General features: G+C 38.8%; 1 protein-coding gene across 4 annotated transcripts in view; it reads left to right on the top strand.

Moving 5' to 3' along the window:
• NDST2 (N-deacetylase and N-sulfotransferase 2) overlaps nucleotides 1-27,992 on the top strand; it is a 1,311,836-nt gene that overhangs the window by 1,118,366 nt on the left and 165,478 nt on the right. For all 4 annotated transcript variants that reach the window (XM_044056100.1, XM_044056101.1, XM_044056099.1 and 1 more), the window contains one exon: nucleotides 13,316-13,412. In XM_044056100.1, coding sequence (XP_043912035.1) covers nucleotides 13,316-13,412 — 97 coding nt within the window. The remainder of the gene's footprint in view (nucleotides 1-13,315; nucleotides 13,413-27,992) is intronic.

Raw genomic sequence — 27,992 nt, 5'->3', positions numbered from 1 at the left:
TCGTTGGAAGGTGAAAATGGTGAACACCTTACTAATACACCTAGACAGGAAGTTAGAAGAAGTAATAGGTTAAAAGGGTCCACTGCTGTTAACTACAATTATAAGAACCAAAGAGGACCAGGGAGAACTGACCAGAATAAGCAGGTTCCTTTAGAGCTCCCTAATGATAAAGTTTTTTTAGGGAATCAACAGAAGAAACAAGGGGGGAATGTGTATTGGAGGAAACGTTAACAGACAATGTTTCTCCCATAGGTCCGAGGGATTTTTTGCAAGGCCCTGTTATATATACTAACACAAGGAAAGATTTTACTATCTATAACTTTTCATCTTTGGAACTAGATTCTGACCTAGTTGAATTGTTAGCTCTTGGATACACTTTTATTCCAAGTACCTATGGAAGTTTAGCTAAAGTTTTGATTGATCTGAAATGCTACATACGCAAGTTAAATTTAAAATTATATTTTAACAATGAAACAACAAATGTTAATGACAAATTGAAACTGACTAGCGTTTTTAACCCTCCTACACAACAAAATTTATTACTATTTGAACAAATGTGTGAATTAGATATAAGACATCTGTTTTCTACACAAAAATCAAGTAGTACTTTGAATGAGATGAATATTTCACTCGCACAACGTGAATGGCTAAAAAACCTGGGCTCTTTAACTGTCAGGTTTTTGAAACCTGACAAAGGAGGGGGCTTGGTAGTGTTCGACAACGTTCAATACACAGAAAAAATGATGCAAGTGTTATCATCTGATGCCTATGTTACTTCTTCCCTTAATGAGTTTAATGTGGTTCAAGGTCGTACCCGTGGGTATTTCCGTGACCTTTTCCTAGCAGGCAAAATAGACTTAGAGACATACAACTATATTGACATCATTCAGCCAAAGTTGCCTGTAATGTTCGGAATACCCAAGATACACAAAGACCAAAAGAATCCTCCCATGAGGGCATTAATAGATGGTAGGTCTTCTATGACCTACCCCTGTTCAAAATTGATAGATAGTATTCTATCAAAATATGTAAAGAAAATACCTACTATTTGCAAAGACTCCTGGTCTTTCTTACGTGATATCAACAGTATTAAGTTTGACCTTGAGTGTAACTTTTTGACTGTGGATGTCATTGATTTATACACATCCATCCCTCACAATGAGGCAGTTGAATGGATTCAACTGCTTCTTAAAGACTTAAATGCACCACAAGTGGAGATTGACGTTGTAACAGAACTGTTGAGCATAGTACTGTCATCAAACTTTTTTGTTTTTGAACATAAATTCTATTTACAAAAATGTGGAATAGCCATGGGCTCCCCTTGCGGAGCCAGTGTGGCTAACCTGTTTGTAGCCTTTTGGGAAAACCTTTATGTACTATCTAATGAAACTGTAATGCAGAAGATAAAATATTACACTAGGTTTTTGGACGACATATTTATCCTTTTTAAAGGGAATGAAGTTGAAGCAAAACTTTTTGTAGACTATTTGAACAATTCTACACAATGGTTAAAATTTACTTATAGGTTTTCAACAATAGAAACAGACTACTTGGACGTGAGACTAACAAGAAGTAGATGAAGAGATTTATTTGTCTGGCATTTTCAGGAAACAGACGTACTGCAACTCTTTCCTGCACTACACTAGTCTACATCCACCTAGGCAGAAAAAATCTATTGTCAAAGGACAACTGGTACGTGCAGGCAGGATGTGTAGCACTTACAGCGATTTTAAAGCTGAGTGCCAATTTTTGAAAGGTATGTTTATAAACCGCGGATACCCTGTCCCTCTTTTAGAAGGGCTTATAAATGAAGTTGACACTAAAAGAACAAAAGGGTTGTATAAACCACTACTTGATCAATCTAATGTAGGTAGGTCTACTAATGATAATGAATTAGCACACAAAAATTCCTTACTAAATCAGCAGAGAAACTTTTCTTTAAGTTTTATAACCCAATTTAACTTGAATTCAACAGGAATTTGGGCCATTATCTTAAAAACTGGCCACTAGTTATTAATTCCGTTAACTTGATTGACAAGTTAGGTCAGCGCCCTATGTAATTTACAGGAGAAGTAATAATTTGAAAGAACTTTTACAGCATACTTCTAACACTTATGGTCACATAAGACCTAGAGGTTCATTTAAATGTGGATGCTGCAACATGTGTAAAGTGATGAGAACTGGAAATTCCTTTATAGTTAGGAATAAAAAATACAACATTAAGCAGAGGATTACTTGTGATTCAAAGTCAGTGGTGTACATTGCTTTGTGTAATTCCTGCCCTTCCTTTTACATAGGAAAAACCAATCGTAAACTAAAAGAGAGAATATACCAGCACCTTTATGCTATAAAAAAACCTCTTTTAGAGAATGCCTTAGCAAAACATGTTAGCAGTAACCCTGACCACTCTTTTTGTTTTATGGGTATTGATCAAGTACCTTTAACCGATAGGGGAGGCCCCTTTCAGATAGTTCTTGAGTGTGTCGAACTTTTATGGCAGTTGAATTTAGATGCATTTAGGCTAGATGGCCTCAATGAGAACTGTAACATTTCATGTGTTCTTAAACTAAGGAGCTACTTTAGGTAATGCCTATATGCACATTATTTTGTGGGTTTAATGCATAATTTCTTACAATGTTAATGTAAATGCACTAGTAAGAATATTTTTATGTTGTTTTTATCATACAATATTTATAGATAATTTAATGGAGTTTTATGATTATTCATTATTTTATTCATTATTTTTATTGAGTCAAATTAGTGCAGGAAGTGCAATTATTTGTCACTTCCTGTTAACTGAGTATTTGAACAGACCAGTTTAGCTGTTTTACTTGTCTTCTTCTGAGGAAGCTGTGACAGGGTCACGGGCTAAAACGTTGTCTTTTTGAAAAATAAAATACTTTTACGTTAAAGAAGAAACTTGGACTTTGTTTCCTGTGGTTAGTATTGACTATCTGGACATCAGGTTGCCTGTTTCTACACATTTTTACAAGTTTGTTTGCTTATTCTTCCTGTATAGACATCGGTCCTTTAGGGGGTGAGAGGGGGTAAAGTTAGCACTGAACCTGTCTGCCAGGAAGTTGGCAATATCAGTTGGTTTTATAATTTTCATGCCGTTATGCTGTAACTCCGAGCAGATCTGGGTGTTGCCATTGAGATTCTTGACATAGCTATAGAATGCTTTGTGGTTATCCTTAGAATCAGTGGCAATTTTGTTTTTATAGCTAGCTTTGGAGGCTCTTATAAAGGATCTCAGCTTCTTACTGAGGCTGACCAGAGAGCTCCACCACTCATGGGATTTTACTCTCTTTTGCAACAGTTTCTTCCTTCTGTTGTACAGTTTGCTTATGGCAGGGGACCACCAGATTGGCTTCCTTTTTTTGGAGGATAGCTTCTTGGTTCCGTTTGGGATAGCACGATCCATGCACTCGTGTAAGTGCTTATAGAGTGCATTTGTGTAGGATTCAGCAGTCATAACTGAGGGTTGGGAGGGTGGCCTAATGGTTAAGGTGTTTGCCTTACAAACACAAGATGCAGGGTTTGAATCTCACAAGGGATAATTGGCTAGGCTTAAAATGGCTCGCAATGGCAGTTAGCTTAGTACTAATCTATGAATCTATGAAACTGTATTGTCCATCTGCATGAGTGTCATGAGGTTCGCCACTTCTGTCTTAAGAAGCATGAAGTTGGCTTTGGAGAAATTTTTTACCGTGGTTTCCTTAATGGGGGTATGGGCGGGATGTGGATATCTAGGGTGATTTGCTTGTGGTCGGATCTGACCAACGAGGAGTTGACTTCAGGTGTGAAACACCGGTCACTCATGTTGGTAATGACTAGATCTAGGATATTGTTGCCCTTGGTGGGGGGTGTGGATAAGTTGATCCAGGGCATTGGAATTTTTGAATTCCAGAAAGTATTGAGCGAAGGAGTTGGTACATGAGTAGTTTTCCCAGTTAATGGTGGGGTAGTTGAAATCGCCCATTATTATGGTGTTTGTTTGAACCCTAATATTTTCCAGTATATCAAGAAAAGAGGAGTGGGAATCCTGGGGCATGGTGGGGGATCTGTCGCAAGATACAATTTGGATTGCAGTTTTGCCCAGAGTTAGTTGCACTTGGATAACCTCGGATGCATTATGCTGAGCAACTAGCCTGGAAGTGTGGATATCCTTAATGAATATGGACACACCTCCGCCTTTGGTGTTTCAGCCCAGGTTACGTGGCTGAAAGGTGTGATATGAGTTATAGCCTGGTAGTGCAGGGGTGCTCTCTGGAGCCTTGAACCAGGTCTCAGTCACTGCACAGATATCGATGTTCTCCATTTTAAGGAGTGCCTCGAGTGAGTGCATTTTGAGATTTAGACTTCTAGCATTGAGTAGCATTACCCTCAGTTTTTGCTTGCCTGTTCTGTTATGGTGGTGAATTTGTCATTTGAACCTTGTCTAAAAAAGGCACTAAAAGGGTTGCAAGAGCCTTGGCCAGTATCCAGAATCCCAGGGGCGACAGGTGCAGGCCATCTCTGGCAAAGCATCATGGTCTGTCGACCATGTCGTCCCAGGCAGCCAGATTCTGGATCCCCTTAGAATGACACCAGAAGCTTAGCCAATTGTTGAAGTCAATCATTTTGTCCTTGTACTGCGGTATCATTCTGGGCGATGGCAGAATACTACTCAGGGCTAGGGTTATACCTGCCTGGGCTACAAGATCGGAGAGCTCTTCCATGTTTCTTTTCATGTAGTCCAGGGAGGTACGTCTCAGGTCATTCACACCAACATGAACAATGACAGAGTCATATTTGTACTTGTTGTGGAGTGATCTGAGTGTGTGGTTTATGTGGCGGATCCTGGCACCCGACAGGCAGCTGAGAGTAACCTTCTCCTTGTTTAGCCTGGTGAGTGGGATATCAATTTTAGCTGACTATAGAGTCACCTATGAGTAGTGTGTTGTGTAAGTTATTTTGCCTAATGTATTATATATGTTATAATATATATATGTTTGTCATAATATCTGAATAAGTGAGTGGGATTTTCATGACAGCATCAAGGATCAATTTTCCTTCCTTCTGTGTTTTTTTCTTAAGTTTTGGATTTTTCCTGACATATTGATTGATTTTCTTAGTATATTTTATTTTTTATTTATTTTCCATTTGTTTACCAGGTTAGTCCGACTGGACACAAGGTGACCGTTTTCAGCAGAGGCTCGGGGAGCAAAGCTCCAGATACATAGTAAACAATTATAAAAGATAATAAAAATAAATTATACAAACATAGCTATTTTGTACAAAGAGCATAGAAAATATAAAAGGAGTAAAATCAGAGTTTTACAATTGATGCAGCATACAGTGGTTAGAATATTGAGAAACAATTAAACAAGATAAAATACAACAAATGTACAATTGCTTGAACATAAATTCAAAAAGAAGTTTCCATAGACAAACAGGGTCATAAACTAGAAATCATAACTATATTGATATGATTTATATTGCATTTATCTTGTTTTAATGATGGTATATGTGTATTATTGTACATGTCATATGTGCACAAATATTTGTATTAATTTATGTATTTACAGTATATTGACAAAGTACTGGGTCACATCAGAGGCTTGGGAGGTCAATGTTAAAAAAACTGAGAACTGTTGTAAAGCTTGGCATTGAATACCATTAGTTCAGGTTATGCTATAAGAGAATAACTATGTAAAGATAACCCAGTCAGCAGCCAGAATACGTTATAAAATGAATGTTTTATTGTGCACATTAAGAAATCAATAGATTGGTCCAAACTCTGGACTGCTCTGTGTGCTTCTTTTTTTTATTCCTGGGGAAATGCTATTCAGAATTGAAGAGACGTATAACAGTTTTAGTGGCACACCAGGCTGTTATTTTTTTTTTATGTCTATTGTTTTGCAAAGCTGACGAAATAGTTGAATCTACCCAAGCTGGAAATGTGAGACTGTAGCCCACTGAAGGAAGGGAGAGGGGAGGAGTAACTTGTCCAGGAACTGAAACTTGCAAAACTGCTCCTTGTGAAAAGTCTTTTTTATCTCTGTAATTTGTTGACACTTTTGCAAGTTTCTTTCAGAGAATGTGTAGTACATCAGTAGGAACAACATTTGTAAAACTCAGCACATACCAGTCAATGACACATGAGCTGCAGACTCTCAAACTTGGCATTTTTTTCAGGTGGTCCATTCTAAGTGAATGGAAGTCTAGTCTGACTACAAATGGTAGGGCTATTTGTTCTCACAGTCTGCGCATTGAGACAGATTTAGCTTTCCAAAGGAATCACAATGTCTGCCAGACAAGAGTAAAAAAAAAATTAAAATTAGGAATGAGTACTTATTTTGCTGCAGGCAGGTTTAGGAGGTGCAGTAAATCATGGCGAGATAAAAAATATATGTTTTTCATTGTTTGCCTGTAGTGGTCCTTTAATGTAGGAGCATTTCATCTGGATATGAGAGCGAGCCAATCAAATCTCTGCATCTAAGAAGAGATACCTTGAGATGGTGGGCAAGAAAGTGCCTAAATGCCTTTGGTTCCGTGAATTCTACCTGAACCTGAGCATGCCAACTCCCAACCCAGATGGGTGCAAGAGTGTAAATACTTGTGTAAAAGTGCCACTGCAGACCCAACAGTAATGTCCTTGGTGGCAGTAAGAGTCAAAGCTGGCAAAGAGATTGAAGACATTTCCTTTTGATAAAGCAAGCAAAAGTCATGGACTACTTTGGAAAAATGGTCACCTCAGCCATCCCAGATTTTATAACATACGTGATTAAGCATTAGGGTGAAGCCATCATGTAGGCTGCGGGCTTGTGTATTAGTGTCCAGGGGAAAATTAAGGAAAAAACATAATCGTCATTACCCAGACAGCTTTCAGAGTTGTCAAGTATGCAGTAAATAGTAGCTATGATGCAGTGGACATCTAGAGCAGAGCACCATCCTCCAGGACTGTGCTGAGTACACATGCATTGACCAAGCTAAAAATCGTACCAGAATAAAGGGCTGAATCTTGATTCAGCCTTGGGCAGTGAGTTTCTCACTGAACTTCCTTATAACTATGTCTTTAAATGCTAACTGTGCATCTCTGCTGCTCAGTTCAGCTGTGGAGTCAGTCAAGCAGCTGTTTAACCTGTCACTTCCCAAGAAAAGTGAAACTGCCCTAACAGATTTGTTCCTTTTCCTGAAAGCAAACAAACTCTGATCAGTACAAACAAAAGACATGGTTCGAAAGGAAACAAGTGTGGTGTGGTGATAGAGTGCAAGGGAAGAAGCCCCCTTCCGTCTAAGAGCTGCTGGGCAGTACTGACTGCATAACTTGGGGTGAGTGTAAGCTATAGTAGGACTGAATGAGGCAAGGGCATAAATCTGAAGGAAGTAATTGCCTTACTGCTGACTCTGAAGGCATTCAGAAATTCATTCAAACCGGGCAAGTAGAGGATTGTGATGGGCAGCACTACGTAAATGTGATTTGTGAATGAATAGGGTAACACACAATAATAGTAAATGTACAGACTAGCCGTGATAGTGTTAGAAACAGTAATCCAGTTAGGATGCTGCTTATAGGTTTTCATCTTTCCTGTAGTCCAAAACATGCTTCTGGACGACTGAGCGGTTCTCATCAATGGCTAATAATCAAAAGTCGGACCCACAAGCCCTTCAGAATGTTTCCAAAAAACTGGGACTCCTTTTGGCAAACCTGTCTCGCTGAAGAAAATCACAAGCTCTCAGCATCTTTTTATCCAAATAAGTAAAACAAAATCTCCACTGAAGGTGGAAAAACAGGGTAATCAACTATTTAGTAAGTACTTTTGTCCACTTAAAATTCAAAACAGACTATATCAGAATAAAAGCAGTTTTTCAGTTTCTGTATTTTATAATAAAATATAATTGGATCACGCTATCTCATCACTCGCATAAACACAAATTTTTTCTAAGTAATGCATGAAAGCATAACATGTTTCTTTTAAAAGCATTCTCCTTCTGTAAAACAATTATTGCTTCCTAATCTCCTTCCTATTCAAAAACATTTACTATAAGTATCTTCATTCACACCAGGGGCTTTGTCACCCTGCAAATTATCTTCCATCTTTATGCCATCAAACAGAAAATTGAAAATGCATTATTTAAACATGCAAAAGAATGTACATGTAAAATTTTTTATTTTGAAATTCTTCATTATGAATCTCTAGATTTTACTGGAGGGTCAATAAAAAAATTCAGAACTGGGAGACTAGTTGGCACATTTGTAGAACAATATTCTTAGCTGAGTTGATTTAATGTTTTATAATCTTTCTTGTTCTTAACTGGATGAGTTAGTTGTATATGAATTATGATGAGCTGTTGTGATGTCATATCTTTAGTCACTACTTCTCCCCCTGCTCTTCTGATGTTTTAAGTGTTTTTGTAACAGTCTTATCTGTGTTAGAAACAAGTATACATTAAAACGTGTGTATAGCATATAATTTATTTCCCGCTAACATCTGCTTTCAGTATTTCCTACTACAGACAGTGTTTATCTTATAAATCAATGGTGCATAATATTTCTAACCATTCATATCAAGTATTACTAGGGCACAGTTCTCAGTAAAATGTTCAGCTTAGTTTCATTAACCAAGCAATGCTTAAACTCAAGAGCAGTTTTATGATTCACTTCAAGTTTTCGTTGCATTTGGGGTATAAGCAGGATAAATCCACTTCAGTTAATGACACATTTCCCCAGTTATCTTAGCACATCATTTGTTATGTCTAGTATCCGTTTACCTAACTTAACCTCATTCCTTACCTCCATATGTTTCTTGTAGTACCAAATGCCCTCATTCAACAGTCATGCCTGTAACATTACTGTTAGACATTGTATGCGTTATTCCCCTTCCTAATCTTCCTAAGTCAGTCTTCTTCTTGTAACGTAGTCCTTATCCACTTTAATTCATATCTAGAATAAAAGAAACAAAACTTTTTTTTGCAGTCTGGGACCCGTCCTCCTTTACTTACCTAGTTTTAGATTTTGTGTTGCATCATCTTAAAATTTAAGCCAAGAGAAAGAGGCTCATGGAGGCATCCTTCAACTTCAAAACACCACATGTGTGCTTCTTTGGTGTATTAAGCTTTGACTGAATCTTGTCTTGTGATAATGTTTCTTTGAGCTGGATCGTGGCTTTTAAAAAAAAAAAAAAAAAAAAAAAAAAGGTCTGATGGGCCATTTTGTTTGTGCAGACCGTAAGTAAATAACTTGACTGGTGTTTAGAAAGGCAAAAAAAAAGAAGTCTCTATGTCCCTTTTAAATATGTCCCAAGGTAGTATGTTCTTAGCTTCTTTATGTAGAATTCCATCAGAAAGTCATCAAACAGGTGTTTCTTACCCCCTTGGCTCTTTCAGTAGCAGAGGTTATATGTATACTGCTTTCCTTTCTGAAACTGCAGGGAATATCAGATTTATAAAGACCATTTCATTCCTTACGGTTACTTTACTCATAGACTATCTTTTAAACGTTTCCTTTGGTTTCTACTCATGTCATGTTTTTTTCACATAGGGTACTAGCTGTCCTCATTTAATGGAAGCCAGTCAAGACTGAAAGGAGCCCCATTACCCCATGATAGATAAAGTTCTTATGAACCCAAGGTAACACTTGGAAAAAGATGACAAGGTGCCAAAAATAATGTTGGAGGATTTCTATCACTATTTGTTTGGATCCAATATCCCGAAGGGGGAGATGCAAGTTTGAATGGTAGCAGCACTTTTTGAAGAAGCTTGATCACTTTCCCAGAGTGTTTCCTAAGTTGTCACACCCCTACAGTTGGTGCAGCTCATATTTACCAGTCTGTTATCTGTGTTAGTAAGAGGTTAATAAAATAAACAGGAAGTCTTAAAATGCTTTTAAAAACTGCAAGCAAAGTAATCTTATAGACAGTTGTGCCCAGTTATAAGGAATAGCCATTGCTGAGAATTATATGGTCACCAAAGTAGTTGGAGAGGAATTTGGCATTCAGGGCTGCTTATGGAGACACTGATCAGCCTATTAAGGTTTATATGCAGATACTACTGCAACACTGTTTTGAGTTCTTTGTACAGGCAGCCAGTTTGTTTTCAAAGAGTACTTTTTTTTTTTTTTTTTACTTGCTTTGGCCACATGGGTAATAAAACTGGTTGAGAAAGAGCAGTGAATGTTGAGCACAGCAGTGGCAGCCAGTGCTAGAGATCCATAAACTTTTATGTTCCTTTTTCAGTCTGCAAGTCTGATTTATTTTCTTATATATGGTATGATCGAAAAAACTGCAACAGCACAAAATATTACTAGTAAGAGCTCCAAATGGCACTACACATATCACACCTACTGGATCAAGGCTACAAAAAAAGGTGTTGCATTGCCTGAATATATATCTACTCAGCCCCTAAACCAAATACACAATGGCAGCCATGTCAGTATTAAAAGAATTTTGCAAGAGTACATTTTGGCCTTGTAAAGTTCTGAGTGTTAAACTTTGCAAATCATACTTAGTGAAATATTGCCAATACTTTCACAAGCCCCTTTCTTATATTTCATTAATGTAGTGGTTTACTTAGCTTAAATGCTAACTTTTATGGAAGATTGTTTTGATTTGTTCACTGTGTGTGTGTGTGTCTATATATATATATATATATATATATATATATATATATATATATATATATATATATATATATATACCTTTATATTGTCGATCCCGATATGGGCTTCACAACTTCCGCGAATGCTGAAATGCGAATGTCTCCAACGTCGAATTCCGAATATGCGAATGGCAAAACCTCGACCCTTTTTGACCCCATGGTAGCATTGGTGTGGAGGTGTTACGTGGCCGGAAATGTCGAATGTTTTTCGATGTTTAAATTTTTTTTCGGTTTTGGTTCGTGTAAACCACGTCGATAAAGTGGCCGTTCGACATCGATTTAAAGGTAAACCTGTATATATATATATATATATATATATATATATATATATATATGTATGTATGTATGTATATAGGTAGGTAGATAGATACACACACGCGCACACACACACACACACACACACACACACGTGTGTGAGTATGGATGCCAAACCGATAAAAAAAAAAAAAAAAAAGTTTTACTTTTTTTTTTTTGTTTTCTCAGAGGGGCACCCCCCATCCCACCCCTAACTTGGTAATCTGCACTCTCACACCCCTGCTAATTATATATACCAATGCCAAGGTCACAATGCAGTGGGGAAAGGGCATATTTCCCGCTCTCCACCATACTGTAATCTCACACAGAAATAAAAGCCATTATGTGCAATTAGCTGAATGTTAAGTTGTCAATCTCGCCTTCATTCTTGCTTGATGGGTTCGGAGCCGATCCCTCGGCTCCGACTCGGCACTTGCTAAGCTCGAGAGTCACTTTTACCAGCTCGAGGCAGCCCCATATCCCATGATGCAAGGCGGTAAGTACCCAGATCTCGTTTGCCGCTTCGCTTAGGAGGTCTTCTTTTTACCAGCTCCTGGTAAGTTATTCACTTTTGTGAGATTTTAGCCCCTTTTAGTTAAAAAAACCTTTATTGATAGTTTTAAGTTTAATTTGTAGTTTTTCTGACAGGAAATCCCTATCTCCTTTAATTTTGTTAGTCAAACTTTTCCCTATCCCATCCCCCCCCTGTTAGGGTGTGTGTGTTGGTTTTATAGAATACCTTTTGGTATTTATTTAAGTTAATTTTGACTGGTGTGTGTGTGTGTGTTTTTTCAGCACCATGTCAAAGCAGAGGGTCTCAGGTTTTAAGAAGTGTGACTCGTGCTGTCAGAAGATGTCTCTGACAGACGGTCACACTTCTTGCCTGTATTGTCTGGGCCCTCTTCACCTGCAGGACTCCTGTGCTATTTGTCATTCCTTCAGCCAGAGAGTCCTGCAGGAGAGACGTAATAAGCTGATACTTAGGGGCCTTCTTAAGCCGGAGGGCTCTCCGGCTAAGTCGGCTCCACCAAAATCAGCAAAATCTTCCAAGGCCCAGGCTTCTGTATCTAAGCCTGCGGCCTCGGCTCCGACTCGTACTGAGTCGAGATCGGCTCCGGCTGGAGCCGATTCTGGCTTGACAAAGCCTTGAATCTGTATTGACCACTTCGATGTCGGCTCCGATCGGCTCCGACACCCATGTGGCACCCCCCATCCCACCCCTAACTTGGTAATCTGCACTCTCACACCCCTGCTAATTATATATACCAATGCCAAGGTCACAATGCAGTGGGGAAAGGGCATATTTCCCGCTCTCCACCATACTGTAATCTCACACAGAAATAAAAGCCATTATGTGCAATTAGCTGATTTTCACTCAGCCTTACTGGAATTGTTTGACCACTTTTTTACACACAGATAATTGCATACTTGAATATGTGTATATATGCACATGCACGCACGCACACACACACACACACACACACACACACACACAGTGTTGAGTTTCTTTTGCATGCAAGTATCCAATGAACTGCATGCTAACATTGAGTTCCTTATTTGGGTGTTTTCAAGATGTCTGTGTTTTGCCATTTTGAGTGAATACAGTTTATGCCCACTTTTCGTGTTCAAGTAAGTGTTACACAAGCAGTAATGCTTGACAGGATAGACATTATAGGGAAATAATGGACCACACAGGAGTGTTTTGAGAGCCCCCACTCCTGGAAGGTCCATTATCTCAACATCTACCCTGAGAGCATTACTGCACTTAGAAATTGGGCTAAGTTATCAAGTTAATTGTTAGTATATATCATTATTTTATATGAAAAGTATAAAATAGTTATTTTGCTTATTTAAAAGTTGTTTTAGGATATGAAGTTGTTGGAAGAGGAAGTATTTTGCATCCAGATTGTACAGCATGTAACAATTTAATAGCTTATTCATAAAGTATAGTCATCACAAACACGTGTACACAGTGGTTGTTTGTATATTATCATATGCATTGTGCTTTCTTAGAATGGCTATTTTGGTTTCATAGATGACGTTCAGTATATTGGAAATGTCACATGATGATCAGTGAAGCTCTACAGGAATATTTCAAGTGTTTGCTTCTTCCTGCAAATATCAGTCTGCAATAGTATAAGCATTAACTTAGAATGAAGCCAAGTACGCTGCCTGCTAACTAGTCTGATTTGGCATGTAAATAGTTGTACTATGTAGTGGTAGAGAAGCAGTGGCAGGCTATGTTTTACTCTTGCTTTCACATGGTACTACATTTGCTGTTTTCAGATGCCACAGGGTAGTAACGTAGACTTGAAGACTGTCTACATGTCTTTGCTGATTGATTTTTTTTTCTTATAAAATTCAGTTCTTCTTTTTACAGAACCCATGTGATGATAAACGGCACAAAGACATCTGGTCAAAAGAAAAAACCTGTGATAGACTACCCAAGTTCCTAATTATAGGACCACAGAAAACAGGTAAGCCCTTAACTATGTGATATTTTCTAAGGTAATGTCTGTAAGTGGTGAATAATTTACACCGCCCTTGTACTGGACAGATTGGATAAGTACGCTAGTGTTTTATTGTTCTCTGAGATTTACTTCAGTGGTTCCTGATTCCTTCATCTTGGAGCAGATCATTTTTGCATGTTCCCTGTAGAGCTTTTTAAATATAAAATGTACTGCTCACTGCAATGTATCACATTGAAACACTTCACAGTGATGACATTTTGCTAACACAGGTAAAGGAGGAAAGTCATACATGGGCATACTTATAGGTTCATAGGTTATAGGTTAGGTTAGTAGTAGGCTAACTGCCCTTGCAAGCCATTTCAAGCCTAGCCAATTATCCCCAGTGAGATTCAAACTCTGCACCTTGTGTTTGTAAGGCAAGCACCTTAGCCATTAGGACACCCTCCCAACCCTGTCAAATAGGAAAATGAATGTTGATTGCCAGATATTTCTTGCAGCATTTTACTGATTTGTGGTTGGGATGAAGAGCTGAATAGGGGAGCACTACTGTTTTCAGAAAGGCTAGGTTAATTTGTTGTGGTGCTTTTGTCACAGCATTATTTTGCAAGGCCTGCTATGCTCAATGAAATGTTCCCTTTCCTAACTTAAGTCTGCATTTCGCACAGGAAAAATGGGAGCTGAGGATTTAGTATGTTATAGGCTGAAGGGAAAGAGACAAGTTTAGATCTAAAAAAACACATAGCTGAAGTATCTGTACCCCTCTCACACCAAGATTTGTCTGATTTTGATTCCCCCCCCTTTACTTGTGTACCTTAGATGGCAGTGTTGCACCCCTTTCCCTGTACATTACATTTTCATTTTGTTGACCTAGTGCCGCTGTCTTCAACATTTTTTGTCTTGGTCAGTTTATGATAGTAGGAGGGAGCCTACTACTTTAGGGGCACTGCATCTTGGATTTTAGTTAACATATGTTTGGGGAGGTGGGGTATTTTTAGATTTTTTAAGAGCAAATTCTCTGTACCAAGAAACATTTTTCATTTAATAGCTGGCGATCATAACAGTTGTGCTATTTATCTCACCATTTCAACTTTCCCTGCTTTCTGGAACAGTACTGTAGTCATATGTACCAGAAAGTTGCTCTACCTTCCCTGGAAAATGTCTCTGACTTGATTGATAAGTCTTGTTTCAGACAGCTGCTATTCAGCTGATAGGATTATTTATGCAGAGTGGCACTTCCCAGGAGTGGCATCCTGCCAAGTAACTAACTTTCTGTGTTGCTGTTTTGCCTGGAGATCCTCCTGCACATTTTCATATATCTATGAGATTGCAACTGCTTTAGATCTTCCTGTAGAAATATTAAACTGAACATACATCAAGAATGTGGCATATTTTACATGAAGTAAAGTATGTAGTCCTTGTTACTTAAACATAGAGTCATCTTAGAGCTTTCTGGCACCCTTAAGATGTTAGCCAGTTTTTCATCCCTCTCCACTGGAAATAGGAGAGGCTTTTTGTACATCTACTAAGTAGTAAGTGGCAAATATAATGAGCTGCTCTATATATGGCTCTGTCCAAATGAAGACTTGACACGTGGTTATACAGAATGAGTTTTGGATTGCATTATTGCATGTTTGGGGACTGTCTATCATTTAACCCCCAGTAGAGATAGAGTGGACTTTTCTTTTGGATACATGTCTGCATATCATTTTTTATCACATGCATCTGAATGTAGATTAAGTAAGGACTGCCACAACCCATGTAACATAGTGTAATTGCCTCATCCCCCCCCCCCTTTTTTTTTTTTTTTTCTATAATGACATTAGGCTGTTAAGGTTCATGGCCGTTGTTCCTGTCTAGAAACAGAAATGTGTACCACTATATTAAAAAACTATGTTTTTCCCCCAAGACACGGGAGAGTCATTGTTATAAAATATAAACGTTTCAGCATAGCTGTTCATAAATGTACAGTATGATATATACCTCTTTGGTAAGATAATCAAGCCAGACTCCACTAAATAATGACACGTGATTATTTTTCCAGTTCCTCAGCATGCTGCGAGTGGAACTTGGCTTACATGGAAACATTTAACATATAAAAAACAAGATGTTTACATTTTAAAAGCCAGATGTCTCAGTGTTGTTGTAACTCATCAGCACACGATAAGGGCAGCGTGATTTGTTCTCTGAAACATTTAGCTTTTAAGAGGCAAAGTCAAGAGGTTTATAAGTATCTTTATAGCCACATTTCTTTGTTTTGCCAGAGTCTGGATTGTTCCTCTAGGCATACTGTTGGGGACGTTTGCTCCCTTGTTTCTATTCTAAGTTGGTGTGTTGCATAGATGAGTTAAATGAAGACCTCCACTAAGCCCGGATGGGTTTTTTTCCTGGGCAAGTCAAGTTCCACTCATGATATTTGTCTTGCCAGGCTGTTCCTGACTAGGTCCTCTGTATGTCTGCAAAGGGAGATTTGCTGTTTTGTTTCCTTCCTTTGATTGTTACTGACAGCCCAGGAGTAAGAAGGAATATCTGCTTCTTAAAAGCCAGGTAATTTAGAGTAAAATATAGAATAAAACATATAAAATATTGCATGGTAACTGAAAGACTCATCGGAGGTTAGAAAACATTGGGAAGAGAGACTGGAAAGACAATTTACAAGGGAACAGTGGGAGGACATATGCACGACTCCCAATTATACAATAAAGTTTAGAAGGTTTATTATTTTTGCGTAGAAGTGTTGCATATTTTTTTTGTACCCTAAGCAGACTTCAGAGAAATTTTTGTCAAGTAGCTAGCAAATGCTGGAGGTGTGATTGGAAAGAGGTAGGTTGGGAACATGTTTTTTGGGCGTGTAGTAAGTTGGAATATTGTAAAAAGTCCATTAAGAGGACTCTGTCATAAATGTTAGTGAGCAAATGGCTGTAACTAAGGAAACAGTTCTGAGCTAGGGTATAGGATCTACTTTGCCTAGGCCTTACCAAGTTTAATGCTATTGGCCACCAAAAAAAGCAGTTACTATTAAATGGAAATCAAAATCTAAACCATCTATAACTGAAGTACTGTGTATTGTAAAGGAGACAAAGGAACTGAAGATGAAATCTTTAGAAAGGGGGAAGCAACAAATTACATAAATGTAAATGGAATTTCTGGGAACAATACATGCAAAATAATTCTCTGTAGGAGGAGTGAAGTTTACGGGAATTCTGAGCAATTTATGTAATGTTGGCTTGAATGCCAAGTGTTAACCAGTATGTGTATACTGCGTGAAAATAATGAAACTGTCACTTTTTTTTTCTGTTAATGTAAAAGTACCTGTGTAATTTTGTACATGGTGTTTAAAAAAAACAGAGTAAAAGCCAGATCAGATGTTTGAGTCCTCAGTAAGCTGTTTGGTATTTTCTGTCCTTCAGTCCTTGTCATGTTTTTTTTCTGTTTAGCTCCTGCATTTTGATGGTACATACATTGTAATGGCATACACTTCAGTGCCACATAACATGTCAGAAGACCATACCCAATCCCCACTGTGTCTTCTAGTTCTTTTCTGCCACTCGCAGAGTTCAGATCTTAGTCCTGATGTTCGCTGTAGAAAAACTACCGTGTTTGTTGCTTGAGAAGTACAAGTTGGCAATTGTCTGCAAGCTCATGCAATTAAACCTTGCTCAGCATAATCTGTACTCTTTGAGGAGCTGCATAATGTGAAACACTGTCATAAGTGCCAGAATATTAGCATGGGCACTCAGTGATGTGACAGTGAAAAACTCCAGGCCTCCTTTACATCTTGCAAGATGGATGGTAGTTGAGCGTGCCCAACATAGCAATTGGACTGTGGGTCCTTTCTGCAATCCTTGACCAGTACAAAAAAAAAAAAAAAAATGTGAAGAAAAATTATATAGAGGTCTTCTTCCTCCTCAGTGTTTAATGAAGGCCCATGAGAGTCACACTTCAGTAACCATCATGAGGAGTGTATCCTGGAGTTTAAGCACTACAGTACTCCAGTCAAGTGATTGGAATTTACCAGTGACCAATGCACTTAGGAGAAAGTCCCTGAAGTCTTTTGGCAGGGGTTTAGTGGTTACATTTGCAACTGAGGACCTTCTCTAGAGTCCCCCATCATGTCCAGTAGTGTTCAGTGGCCTAGGGTGATGAAGGTTCACCATAGCCTCCCATGCCAGGTTTTGTAGATCTCTAGCCCTCTTTGTCTGGCATTTGAGTGGTGGGGTTTGTCCTTTTGTGTATATTGGAGAGCATCCTTATGAAGATGGACTAATACCAGTGCCATAGGGTAGACAAGCCTCTCTCATCCCCAAGCAGTTCCATAAGGAATTAGCTAGTGCCAGACCCTTAGTTTATCATTTGCACTCAGTGTGGGCATCACATGGCCTGTTCTGATTTTGACCACATTGGTTTCAGGCTTAGGTATGTGCATGCACATGTTGGGCTCTCCTTCATGAATGAGCTTCTGCAGGCCATCTTGGACACCCACGTCCCAAGGGAAGGTCCTCTTTTGAAGGACCTTCCAAGACTTCATTAAGGATTTCCAAGAATGAAAATAGGGTAGTAATGGTGAACAGTGGACTCTTCATAATATATACCCAGAATTGTGAGTGATGTAGTTATGCAAGCAGAAAAAGTTCTTGTTTGCTTGGTAATCATGTCACACTGTCTGGTACTGTTTTTAATTTGGGCAGGTAAGTAGATAGATTGGCAGATAGGTAAATGGAGACAGACAGAGACAGGCAGTATTTTTTTTTTTGTATTTTTCTTGTGTAGACTGGCATTATTTGTAATTGGCTAGATGAGCAGACAGACAAACAAGCCAAGAGAGAGATTATCCCATGACTGGTTTCATAGAGGGGTACTAAGCAATCTGTCTACAGACTGTTATACGTCTAGCCAATGAGCCATGTATGTAATTCCCTCCTTTCTCAAGGTGGGCAGCACAAGATAGACTTGGGGAGAATTTGATATTGACTGTCTAATTATCTAGCTTTACCTTGAAGGTGGCAAGGGTGCTTCCCTGCCTGACATATAGTGGAAGTCTGTTCCAAAGTGGGGGATGTTTTGGGAATGTGAACTGGTTATGTCAGCATATCTTATGTATCTGTTGACGAAGGTTTAGGTCTGTTATCCAGGCATTTAATAAACCATTTTTTTTTTTTGCAAAGTATTTGGTGGGAAAAGGCAGTCTGACATTAATGCATCAGAAGGCTAAACACAGATCAGTAGGGAAGTCTAAAAGCGATGGAGTACAGTGGGAGGAGTCCTCATCTGTCTGGATAATGAAGATCTTCAGGCCATTGATGATTCTAGTTGAGAATCTCCGAGGTCTCTCAAGTTGAATGAAGTGCTTAGACAAATACATGGCAGAAATGGCCATTACATTAAGTAACGGGTTTGATGAAAGATGAATAAAGGAAAAAGGGGAATTAAGTTTTCTTCAGATCTAGAGGAGATTTCTTTGGAAACTAGGTGAGACAGAAACTTTCTAAACTGCTATGGAGTCATGATGGTCAAGATAAGGAATTCTCAACAAGAGTGCCAAGATCCCTCACAACAGTGTTAGATTGGAGGGGTGGATTGCCTGTGTGGTACTATGTTGGGAGAAGGTTTGTATACCAATATGAGTTGTGTGTTTTATGTTTACTTTGAGACCATTGTCCTCACAACAGTTGTTTATATGGTTTAGATAACAGGCTTAATGAACATCATCCACCCTACTTGGAGATTGAATGTTCTCCATCAGGGTGTTAATGTACAGGTAAAGCCTGGTAAAAACAAGTCTGCTGCTTCACTGGAGCATACTAAGCTAATGTGAATCAGTGAGTAAAAAAAATGCAAATGGCCAGCATTGTTTATGCTTTTTAAAAAAACTTAGCTAGCAAAAATAACTGCAGTAACAGTTATAAGAACTTGCCATGTTACTTACTCCTCACTAAGAGCTGTTAAAAAAAAGCTGTGTTAACTGTGGAGGACAAATAAAGAAAAATGACATTTGAGTGTGGGTATGTCAGAGAGAGAGTGTGCAAGTGGGGGAGGTGGAGAGAGCATACCTCTAAACGTGTTTGCTTAAGAATTCTGATCTGAAGATGCTTTTCGTTAATGTGCAATATCTGAGCAATAAGAAACATGAAACTATAATGTCTAACTTTATTGACTAAATATAATCCTCAGAGACAGGGATGTTCTGTAGAATCAAGGGCAGTTAGGTGGGTGGCTGTTGTAAAGCTTTACAGTATATGATTTTTCCTTTTCATTCATTCGATTACAATGACAGATGCGGTGGATTCTCTGGGTATATTTCTGTGAGTCTGTCTGCTTCTGAATGTGTATCTGTATAATTTTCAGTGTGTGAGATACTAAATACTAATATTCCACATGTCAGGTACTTCTAAAGAATTATATGTGCTACAGAAACCTTGAAACATTAGACAGAGGAACTATTTTACATCAAAAATATATAAAAAATGTATCTACTACTAAAACAAAATAAGAAAAAAATTAACAGATTGCCCATTGTCAAAATGCAATAATGCCCTACCATGTGGGTGTTGTTGGGGTAGTAAAATACTTCCATGGCTGTAAAGGACCCTCCGCCTGTGGCATTTGGCCTCACATAACCCCTAGGCAGGCATTATCAGGCATCATTGATTGTTTGTTTAATCAACATAAGAGCAGTTGTAAGTCAGTGGAGAAATTAATAAAAACATCCTGTCACTAAATCTAAGTCTGAAATATTGACTTCAGAATGTCAAGTCCAGAACTTCACAAGTCAAAATTGCGGGAGTGCCATAATATTGAACTGGCCTGAAAAATACACCATTTAGTATTTCTTGTGTAAGTATGCATGAGTGCTAGGACTAGGGTTACTTGTAGATGTGTGAGGTATGTGATATGTTAGCAGTTAGGGTTGGGGTAGTGTTAGCATCAACAGCATGGATCTGAAAGTTCAAATTTGGGGTCCCAAGGAATTGGTCATGAGATGATTATGTCCTTGACAAATACTGGTACTACCTGACAGTTGCCATTAGGCATGAAAGGATGACAGAATTAAAACCCATAAGTCAACGGAGTGCTTACATTGCTATGAAACCATCTCTCTAAGTGTATATATGAATATGCCTGACTTGCAGGAGGTCTTCAATTTTATGCTTTTTTTTTTGTTAAGACTCCTGACATTGAGTGGAACTGCATTTAATGCATTCTAAATTGGACTTTACTAGGGTAGAATGTCCAGCAGATGCACTGTGCATAAAAAGGCACTATGATGCAACTATGACTTCAACCAGAATGAAGCAGTCATGGTAGGAGAGTTGCAGACCATCCCTGAAAAAGCAGGAAGGGTTGCCAGCTATGTTAGACATACTGGATCCCTCTTAAATGACTCCAGCTACATGGCCAATTATTAAAGCCAGTCATCTTGTCTTTGAATATTGGCATAATTCTGGGCGATGGAAAAGTACCACTCAAGACCAGTGCTTTTCCTGCCTTGGACACCCATATAGCAAAATCAGTCACATCCTTCTGGGCAGAGCACCCAATGTCTCTCCACCACACACCTTCCCAGTGAACCACTACCAGGTCATAATCATATTTGCCAGGAAGGAAGGATCCAAGAGCCCATGTTATTTCATAGATCCTTGGTCTGGAAAGATAGCTAACCTGCCATACTATTCTTTTCCAGCCTGGTGAGTGTGGTGTCTGTATGCCTGACAGCAGTGTGTCACATGTTACTAACATGAGGCCTTAAAGACTTTGGACTTGCACCCTTATGAATCTTAGAAGTATGCATACTGGCTTTGGGCATGTGGGGTGAAGGGATGTGTGTTGCTGTATGAATTAATGGCTAAGGTGTCTTAGTCCTTAGTCTGGGAAGCTTAAGCAGTGCTGTCCTGATTACCTTAACGTAACTGATAAAATGAAAGTGCTCTGTACTATAGGTGTCTGTGTTATGTATACATTATGTGTTTTCAGGTTTGAAAGTCGCATCCGAGTTTGGTGAATACTTGCACAACTCTCATATTGAATCTTTTTTTTTAAGCATAAATAAATTGCTGCACTGCCAGAAAATATTAGGTTGGCTACAAAAGGGCAAGAGCTGACAGATTTCATAATGTCCATTGCAGATGAATAGGGTTTGAGAAAACAGGATAGCCTAATAACCTACTATTCTCAGTATAAAACAGAAGTTTGCAAAATGGTTTGGACTTGACAATGGTAATAATATTAAATGTGGTTAAAGGACAAGAATATGAGGTGTAATATTATCACATTATAGTAGCAGTGTTCACAAGTGCAAAAAAATGTAAAAGTGTCATCACAATGTAGGAACAGTAAGGTAATCAGTAACAACTGTAAAATTTAATGGATAAACTTACCCACTAGTTCAAGTTCAGTAGCTGAGAATAGTAGCTTCAGTTTCTGTAACGGTGTAAAGTTAGTAGAAACAGCAGTACATAGAGCAACAGAAATGATTAAAAATGTGATCAGTAGCTGAACTAATAGATGAATTTGGTATCTACCTTAATACTGGCAGCAATGTGCTGCAGATAGTCCAACCCAAAAGATCAGGTGCAATACCTGCAAAGCAATGATTATCGAGAGACTTAAAGAATACTTCCAAGTGCTGCAACAGTAAAACAGCTCTCTGTAATGTAGTAATGGTAGGTCTGTCAGCACAGGCAGTAATGGTAGGTCTGTCAGCTCAAGCAGTAAGTGTATTATATATTGCACTACAGAGTATTGGATTACACCACTGCAGAGCAGTAGTTTAAAATGCTGAAGAATACAGCAGTCAGTAACAAAGTAGCTATCTGGTAAATCGTTAATCAAAAAGTGCAGTTAGCAACTGAGTTTGTAAGTTAATTTGGTTTCTATCTACCTAATATCAGTAAGTAACAACAGTGCAAGATTACATGAGGTGATAACAGGAACACTGCAGTTTTACAGTAGATTTTGCCAGTAATCAACCGCACAGACAAGAGTGTTTTGAAATTCATTGTATTTTTCTTGAATTGCAGTTTATTTTTCAGACAGTTGGGACCTACAGTTTTGGATCTCACACTTCTTATAGAGCTGTGGAGGCATTTTCCAGGTCAGATAAAGTTAAAAGTTCTTGTGAAAATTACGATGGCCTCCAGGCATTAGGCAGTGTGGGCAGTCATGTCTAGGTGGTAAGTATCTTAGGAATGAGACTCAGCCAAGTCAGAAGTTGTTTTTTAGCTACAGTCCAGGCTCCTCAGTGTAGGGGGAAGAGTTATTCCAAGTTTGCTGTGAAATGAAGGGAGGTCGCAAAGGGATGGAGGGTTCTAGACTTGGTGACTGCTGCATTTTAAAGCTTTTAAACTGTCCCCCAGAAAGGGCTGTGCTTAAAGATGAAGCTGTCTAGAGAGAGCTTTGGGGACATGCTCAGATTTTACTTGTAAGAGAGTCTGTCGAGACTGTCTTTTTCAGATTGAGTTAGTACATTTCTTTGACATCTTTGACCTCAGCACCTTCAAAAAGCACAAACAAAATTTATGGGCATTGTGGCAAAAGAAAACTGGAAAAGATTATCCTGTATTCCTCTGCATTGAAAAATAAGTTTTGGTTAGCACAACTGATGAACTCCTAGTAGCAACTTCCTGACTAAAGTGTTTGTGTAGTTGGAGGCCATGAGGCCTTCCAAACCTGTGAGAGAAGTCCTGTTTGATAGAAAGCCAGAGCATTTCCTTCACTGGGATAATCGTCATTCTCCAACTGGTACAGTTGGCCTAGGCTATCGTGCCTCTAGCAGCCTAAGTGAGAGTGCAGAAGGCCCAGCCCTTCGTACCCCTGTTGAGCCTAATAGTAGTCACATTCTTCATAGTGCCATAATTGCACCTGAGGATGTAGGTGTTGCAGTGGCTATAGAGTTATTACATGCTGGTAGATCTGTTGGTTTGAAACCCTTGTCAATGGGCTCTGGAATTGAGAATTCCCACTTGTTCAAGTGGGTGTTTTTCCTTTCTGCAGCCAAATCTGTTACACATATTTAGAGCAAATGCTTAACCTGCCTATTAGAGAGTATGCTTTGGTTGCTTCACTATTCAAGGAAGTACATTCTGTGGGGAGGGGAGTATCTATATAAACCAGCTGGAGCTTCAGCCTAGTGTTTCATGCTCAGCAGGTTGTGGAGGGAAATCTGTGCAAGAATGCCTCCTTATCTGGTCAACATTGAGTCCATCATAAAGTACTGAACAAGCAGCAAAGCTGATCTCCATGGTGCAGAGGGATAGAAACCTGACTACAGCTCATGCGACAGGGGTTCATTTAGCTGCTCTGTCACTGCAGGAGCCAGGCAGGGAGGGGGAAAAAGCAAAGAAGCATGGCACACTCACCTTTCTGAGGGAAGAGGATGAATGGTATCACTCAAAGGCACAGTGGGCAGTGCAACTTCCTGTGTGGAAACAAGGGAAGCTTTAAAAGGAAGCACCCCTTGTGAAAGTGAGGGATCACCCTTCTCTTTCAGACCATTGAATGTCTCCCTTCCCCGGTGGCATATGAGAGGTGATGATGTCTATAAACAGGCTATGCCATAGCCAGAGGCTTCACTGTCTCAGACCTTTCACATCTCTAGAGAAGTAAATATGTTGGTAAGTTCCTAAACTGCTTCTCCAGTCCTGTTTGGATCTGAGTTTTAGGAATCCGGTCTCACCAGATTTCTAGGAGTGGAACACTGTGGCGATTGACCTATCTGCCACTCAAGGTAATAAGGTCCTCCCAGTCCTGCTCTTGGTCATTAAGACCAAGTAGGTTTGATGGTGGGCACATTTCACTTCCAGTGAGAAGTAAAATTCCTGTATTCCTTCCTGTCATTCCATCTGGTTAAACAGCTAATCATAGAATATTAAGAGATGTCATATTTTATCCTCATAATCCAGTGATGGCGAACCTTTTAGACTTGGCATGTAAAAAATTCGGAAAATGCCTATTTTGACTCTGCTGGCATGTCACCCCCCCCCCCCCCGAAACAAAAGAGAAATAATTCATTACATATTCATTTATTTAAAAAAAATACAGTCCAATCATATGTGGGGCTATGTATTATAAAAGTAAAAGAAGAGTCAGTGACTTACAATAGAGAAAACAATATGCTCATTGATAACTGGGCTTATAATAGTGCACCAAAAATTACCCTACTTTTAATAGTAATTTTGAATTGAACTGAAAAAATATGGAACACATTGCATTTGATTCAATTAACATCAATTAATGACTTTTTATTGCTGAGGTTTAATAGATAAGTGCAGGGTCACATATTTCTTGTATTTTTGTTCATTCAATTTCCTTGGTAACTTGGGTGTTGATGAACACTGGTGTGTCACCTAAAACATTGTGGTGTGTCGCTTTTGACACACGTGTCATAGGTTCGCCATCACTGTCGTACTTTCTATTAACTGAGATGGGTGGAGTTTCTTTGTGTCTGCTCTCTGGCAATGCAGGACATTGTACTGGCACAAGCCAAGGAAGTCCTCCATGAATGAGGTAACATCTGGCTCCACTTCAGAATACCAATGTTAGTTTAGATCCCTGACTAATTACACCAGGAAGCTTTCTGTTCATTATATGTTACCTTTTGAGGGGAAAGTTTTCTCCAGTCTTGATGTACCCTGTGCCTCTTCAGTTCAGCTACACGTTGTATCTGTTTATGTCAGGCACCCATAAGATTTGTTTTTTAGTTATTCTGTTAACATGATGCATGTTTCCATTATTTCTGCCTGTCATGATGTTTGAAGGGCAAGACTGTTGCCCAAGACCTACTGGCCAGACAGTTCCTTAAAGTGGTTATACACCTCTGTACTATTATGAAGGTAAATCTGTGTGTGTGTGTGTGTGTGTGTGTGTGTGTGTGTGTGTGTGTGCGTGTGCGTGTGTGCGTGTGTGTGTGTGTGTATAAATACAGAGAGAGGTATACATACAGGTATGCTTTTTTCTCCTGTTTTACTGGAGGTGCAGGGTCAAGGTGCATTGCCTAGGTCTGGCACATGATGTCAAGGTGTATACCAGCAGGGACCACCAGTGTCCCTGAGCACAGGAGCTAAAGCCAAAAAAAAATCATGTTAGGAGATTGTAGAAGATCAAGTCCTAAAAATCAACCAACATGGAAAGGCTTCTCACAGGCTAGTAAACGTGGTATATTCACTTGTGATTTGCTGATAAATTGGGTAAAAGCAAAATAGGTATCCATATTCCCATGGAGTCTATCTTTTGTTTAATTACATTACTAAAAGACCCATGTGTTGTTACAGATGTCTGAAATGTTTACACTTCTAAGTGGTGACTTGCATATCTGCTGTGATGCTTCAAGACAATGTATTTGTTCATTTTTTTGTTTTGACCTTTTGGTTGGGTTGTCTTCACCTACTGAAGAACTTCTGCATGCTTAGGAACTGAAAAAATAGCTGAAGAAATTTGTTTAATAGAAAACAGTGGTCCATTTCAACAGCTGGAAAATGTCAGAGTATAGTATAGTATTTATTAAATCATTATTACTGTGTAGATTTAAATGTCAGTTTTTCAAAGGTGACCACAAAGTTTTTTTCTTGTTAAGTGACCTCTTACACAGAGTCACACAGAGAGCAAGTGGAGTGTGTTGCATTTAAACCCAAAGCTGCAAAATGTTATCAGGCCTATTGTAAACTCCTCACATGTTAACGGTTGTGATGCACTCAAATTGGATCTCAAAAGTACAGTTCTAATAATTCTTGCAATGATGTAAAATCAGATTTCCACAGCTGACTAATATAAAAAGAGACCAGTCCCCTATAGTATATTGTTAAATGGGAATGAGGAGTGAACCAACAGGCACTGCTGCAACTTTGGTGTTAACTGTATTGAAGCAGATGTACAGTAGGGGGTAGGCATTAACTGGGAAGCTTAAAATAAAGCTATTTATGTATTTGTTTCAGTTTGTTAGCTAGGGTTGGGTGCTGATTCAGCAGGACCATTTCAAGCTCAGTCATGGAATTAGTGCAGTAAAATGAGAAATAAAATGAATTAAAGACACATACATGCATGTTAGGATACACTGAATGTAACTATGTCAGTAGTCAAACAGCTGGTTACAAATACCACATACAAAAGCCGCACAGAGACATTTCAGAATGACATGTATAGCCGACCGAAGAGAGTAATACAAAGGGTTGTAACTAAATATTTACCATTTCTAGGAAAAAAATGAGAAGATAAATATGTCAGAATGAAATCAGTTTTTCACCAGCAAATATAATTTACAAGGAGGAAAAAAGCAATTGTGTCAGGTTATGCCATGTTTGGAAAACACAGGAGGCATCTGTGAATAAGATTTATTTTTAAGGTTGGCTGTAATGCAGGATAGGTGATAGGTATCCCTTTCAGCAGTCCTGAAAGAAAGAAATTCTGTGGGTCAGCACTGAGGAACTGTGTTTTGGTTCTGGATGTCTAAATGTTGGAAGTGACCCAAGGTTATAGTTAGAGGGATACTGAGTAAGGCTGCTAGCAAAGCATGTGAATGATTTACAGATCATTTAGTTCTAAAGACTGGTGAATTTAGACATAGCTTAACTATATGTTGTATTGGACACCATTAAGCTTTCGTGCTTTATTCAGGGAGTTAGTGAAATGAAGAACATGTTGTAGCTTGACTTTGCAACATTTATCTTAGCTATAAGGTATGTCACTTAAGCTTTCAGAATCCTCCTGTATTATAGGAAGGCAATTTTAAAATCTGTACAATGATAGTTTAAAACTGAATTCATGTTTTATGATGGTGTATATTCCATAAATACTGTAAACTTGCTTTAATAAACAACTTCAGCCTCAGATTTTGTCATGTATTAATTATTATGCTGCACATTTTTTGTATGTTTGTATTTTATGTACATATTTTTTTTTCATGTCCCTCATGCCTGATAACCATGTAACAACCATGTAGCAATGCTGCTTGACTGAGCCAGGTTATTACCCTGTCACAGGAGTGAGCACCAATTATGACACTGCTCTCAAGCAGCCAGTAAGGATATGTCTTTGTTTTTTTGGCCTAAATCCATCCATGCCAGCTAGTGTGTACACTTAATGTCATAAGAGCATGGCATGCCTGACTTCACTTAGGTTTCTTTGCACTTGAAGGCTGCCTTACAAACATGGCTTAGTAAAGCCGTGTGCATACCCCCATCAACCCCACGTTCTCTTTCACCTCTTTCCAGTAGATGTTGGCAATTTAGTGAGCCAGACCACCTTCCCTCACCTCACCGGAGTGGATAAACTTTGATTAGCCATCTACTCCCATCCTCCCTCACTCACTGGCTTTTCTAGCAGTTGGGTCACTAGTTCATTTCAGGTCTTCTGGTCTTAGACTGGCTTTATTCCTGTGTGACAAACCAGAAGTTACATTTTATATTTTGGCAGGTGCTGAGTGGTATGCTGTTGCAATCTGTTATTGGTAGTCTTCAAGAAAGTGGGCAGACAAGACCACTGTGTAAAAAAGGCATACATAAGCATCAGTGTAGTCGAGCAGCAGTGATATCATTCAGAGGTTGCTGTAGGGAGATAGCCAGTTGGACTAATTTATTGACTTTAGACTGTCAGGGGCAT

The sequence above is a fragment of the Protopterus annectens genome, chromosome 14.part0 (genome assembly GCF_019279795.1).
Source record: "Protopterus annectens isolate FY-2018-M chromosome 14.part0, PAN1.0, whole genome shotgun sequence".
In the NCBI taxonomy this organism is placed as follows: Eukaryota; Metazoa; Chordata; order Ceratodontiformes; family Protopteridae; genus Protopterus; species Protopterus annectens.
The sequence above is the reverse complement of the archived record's forward strand: the minus strand, read 5'-3'. Positions and strand labels throughout refer to the sequence as shown.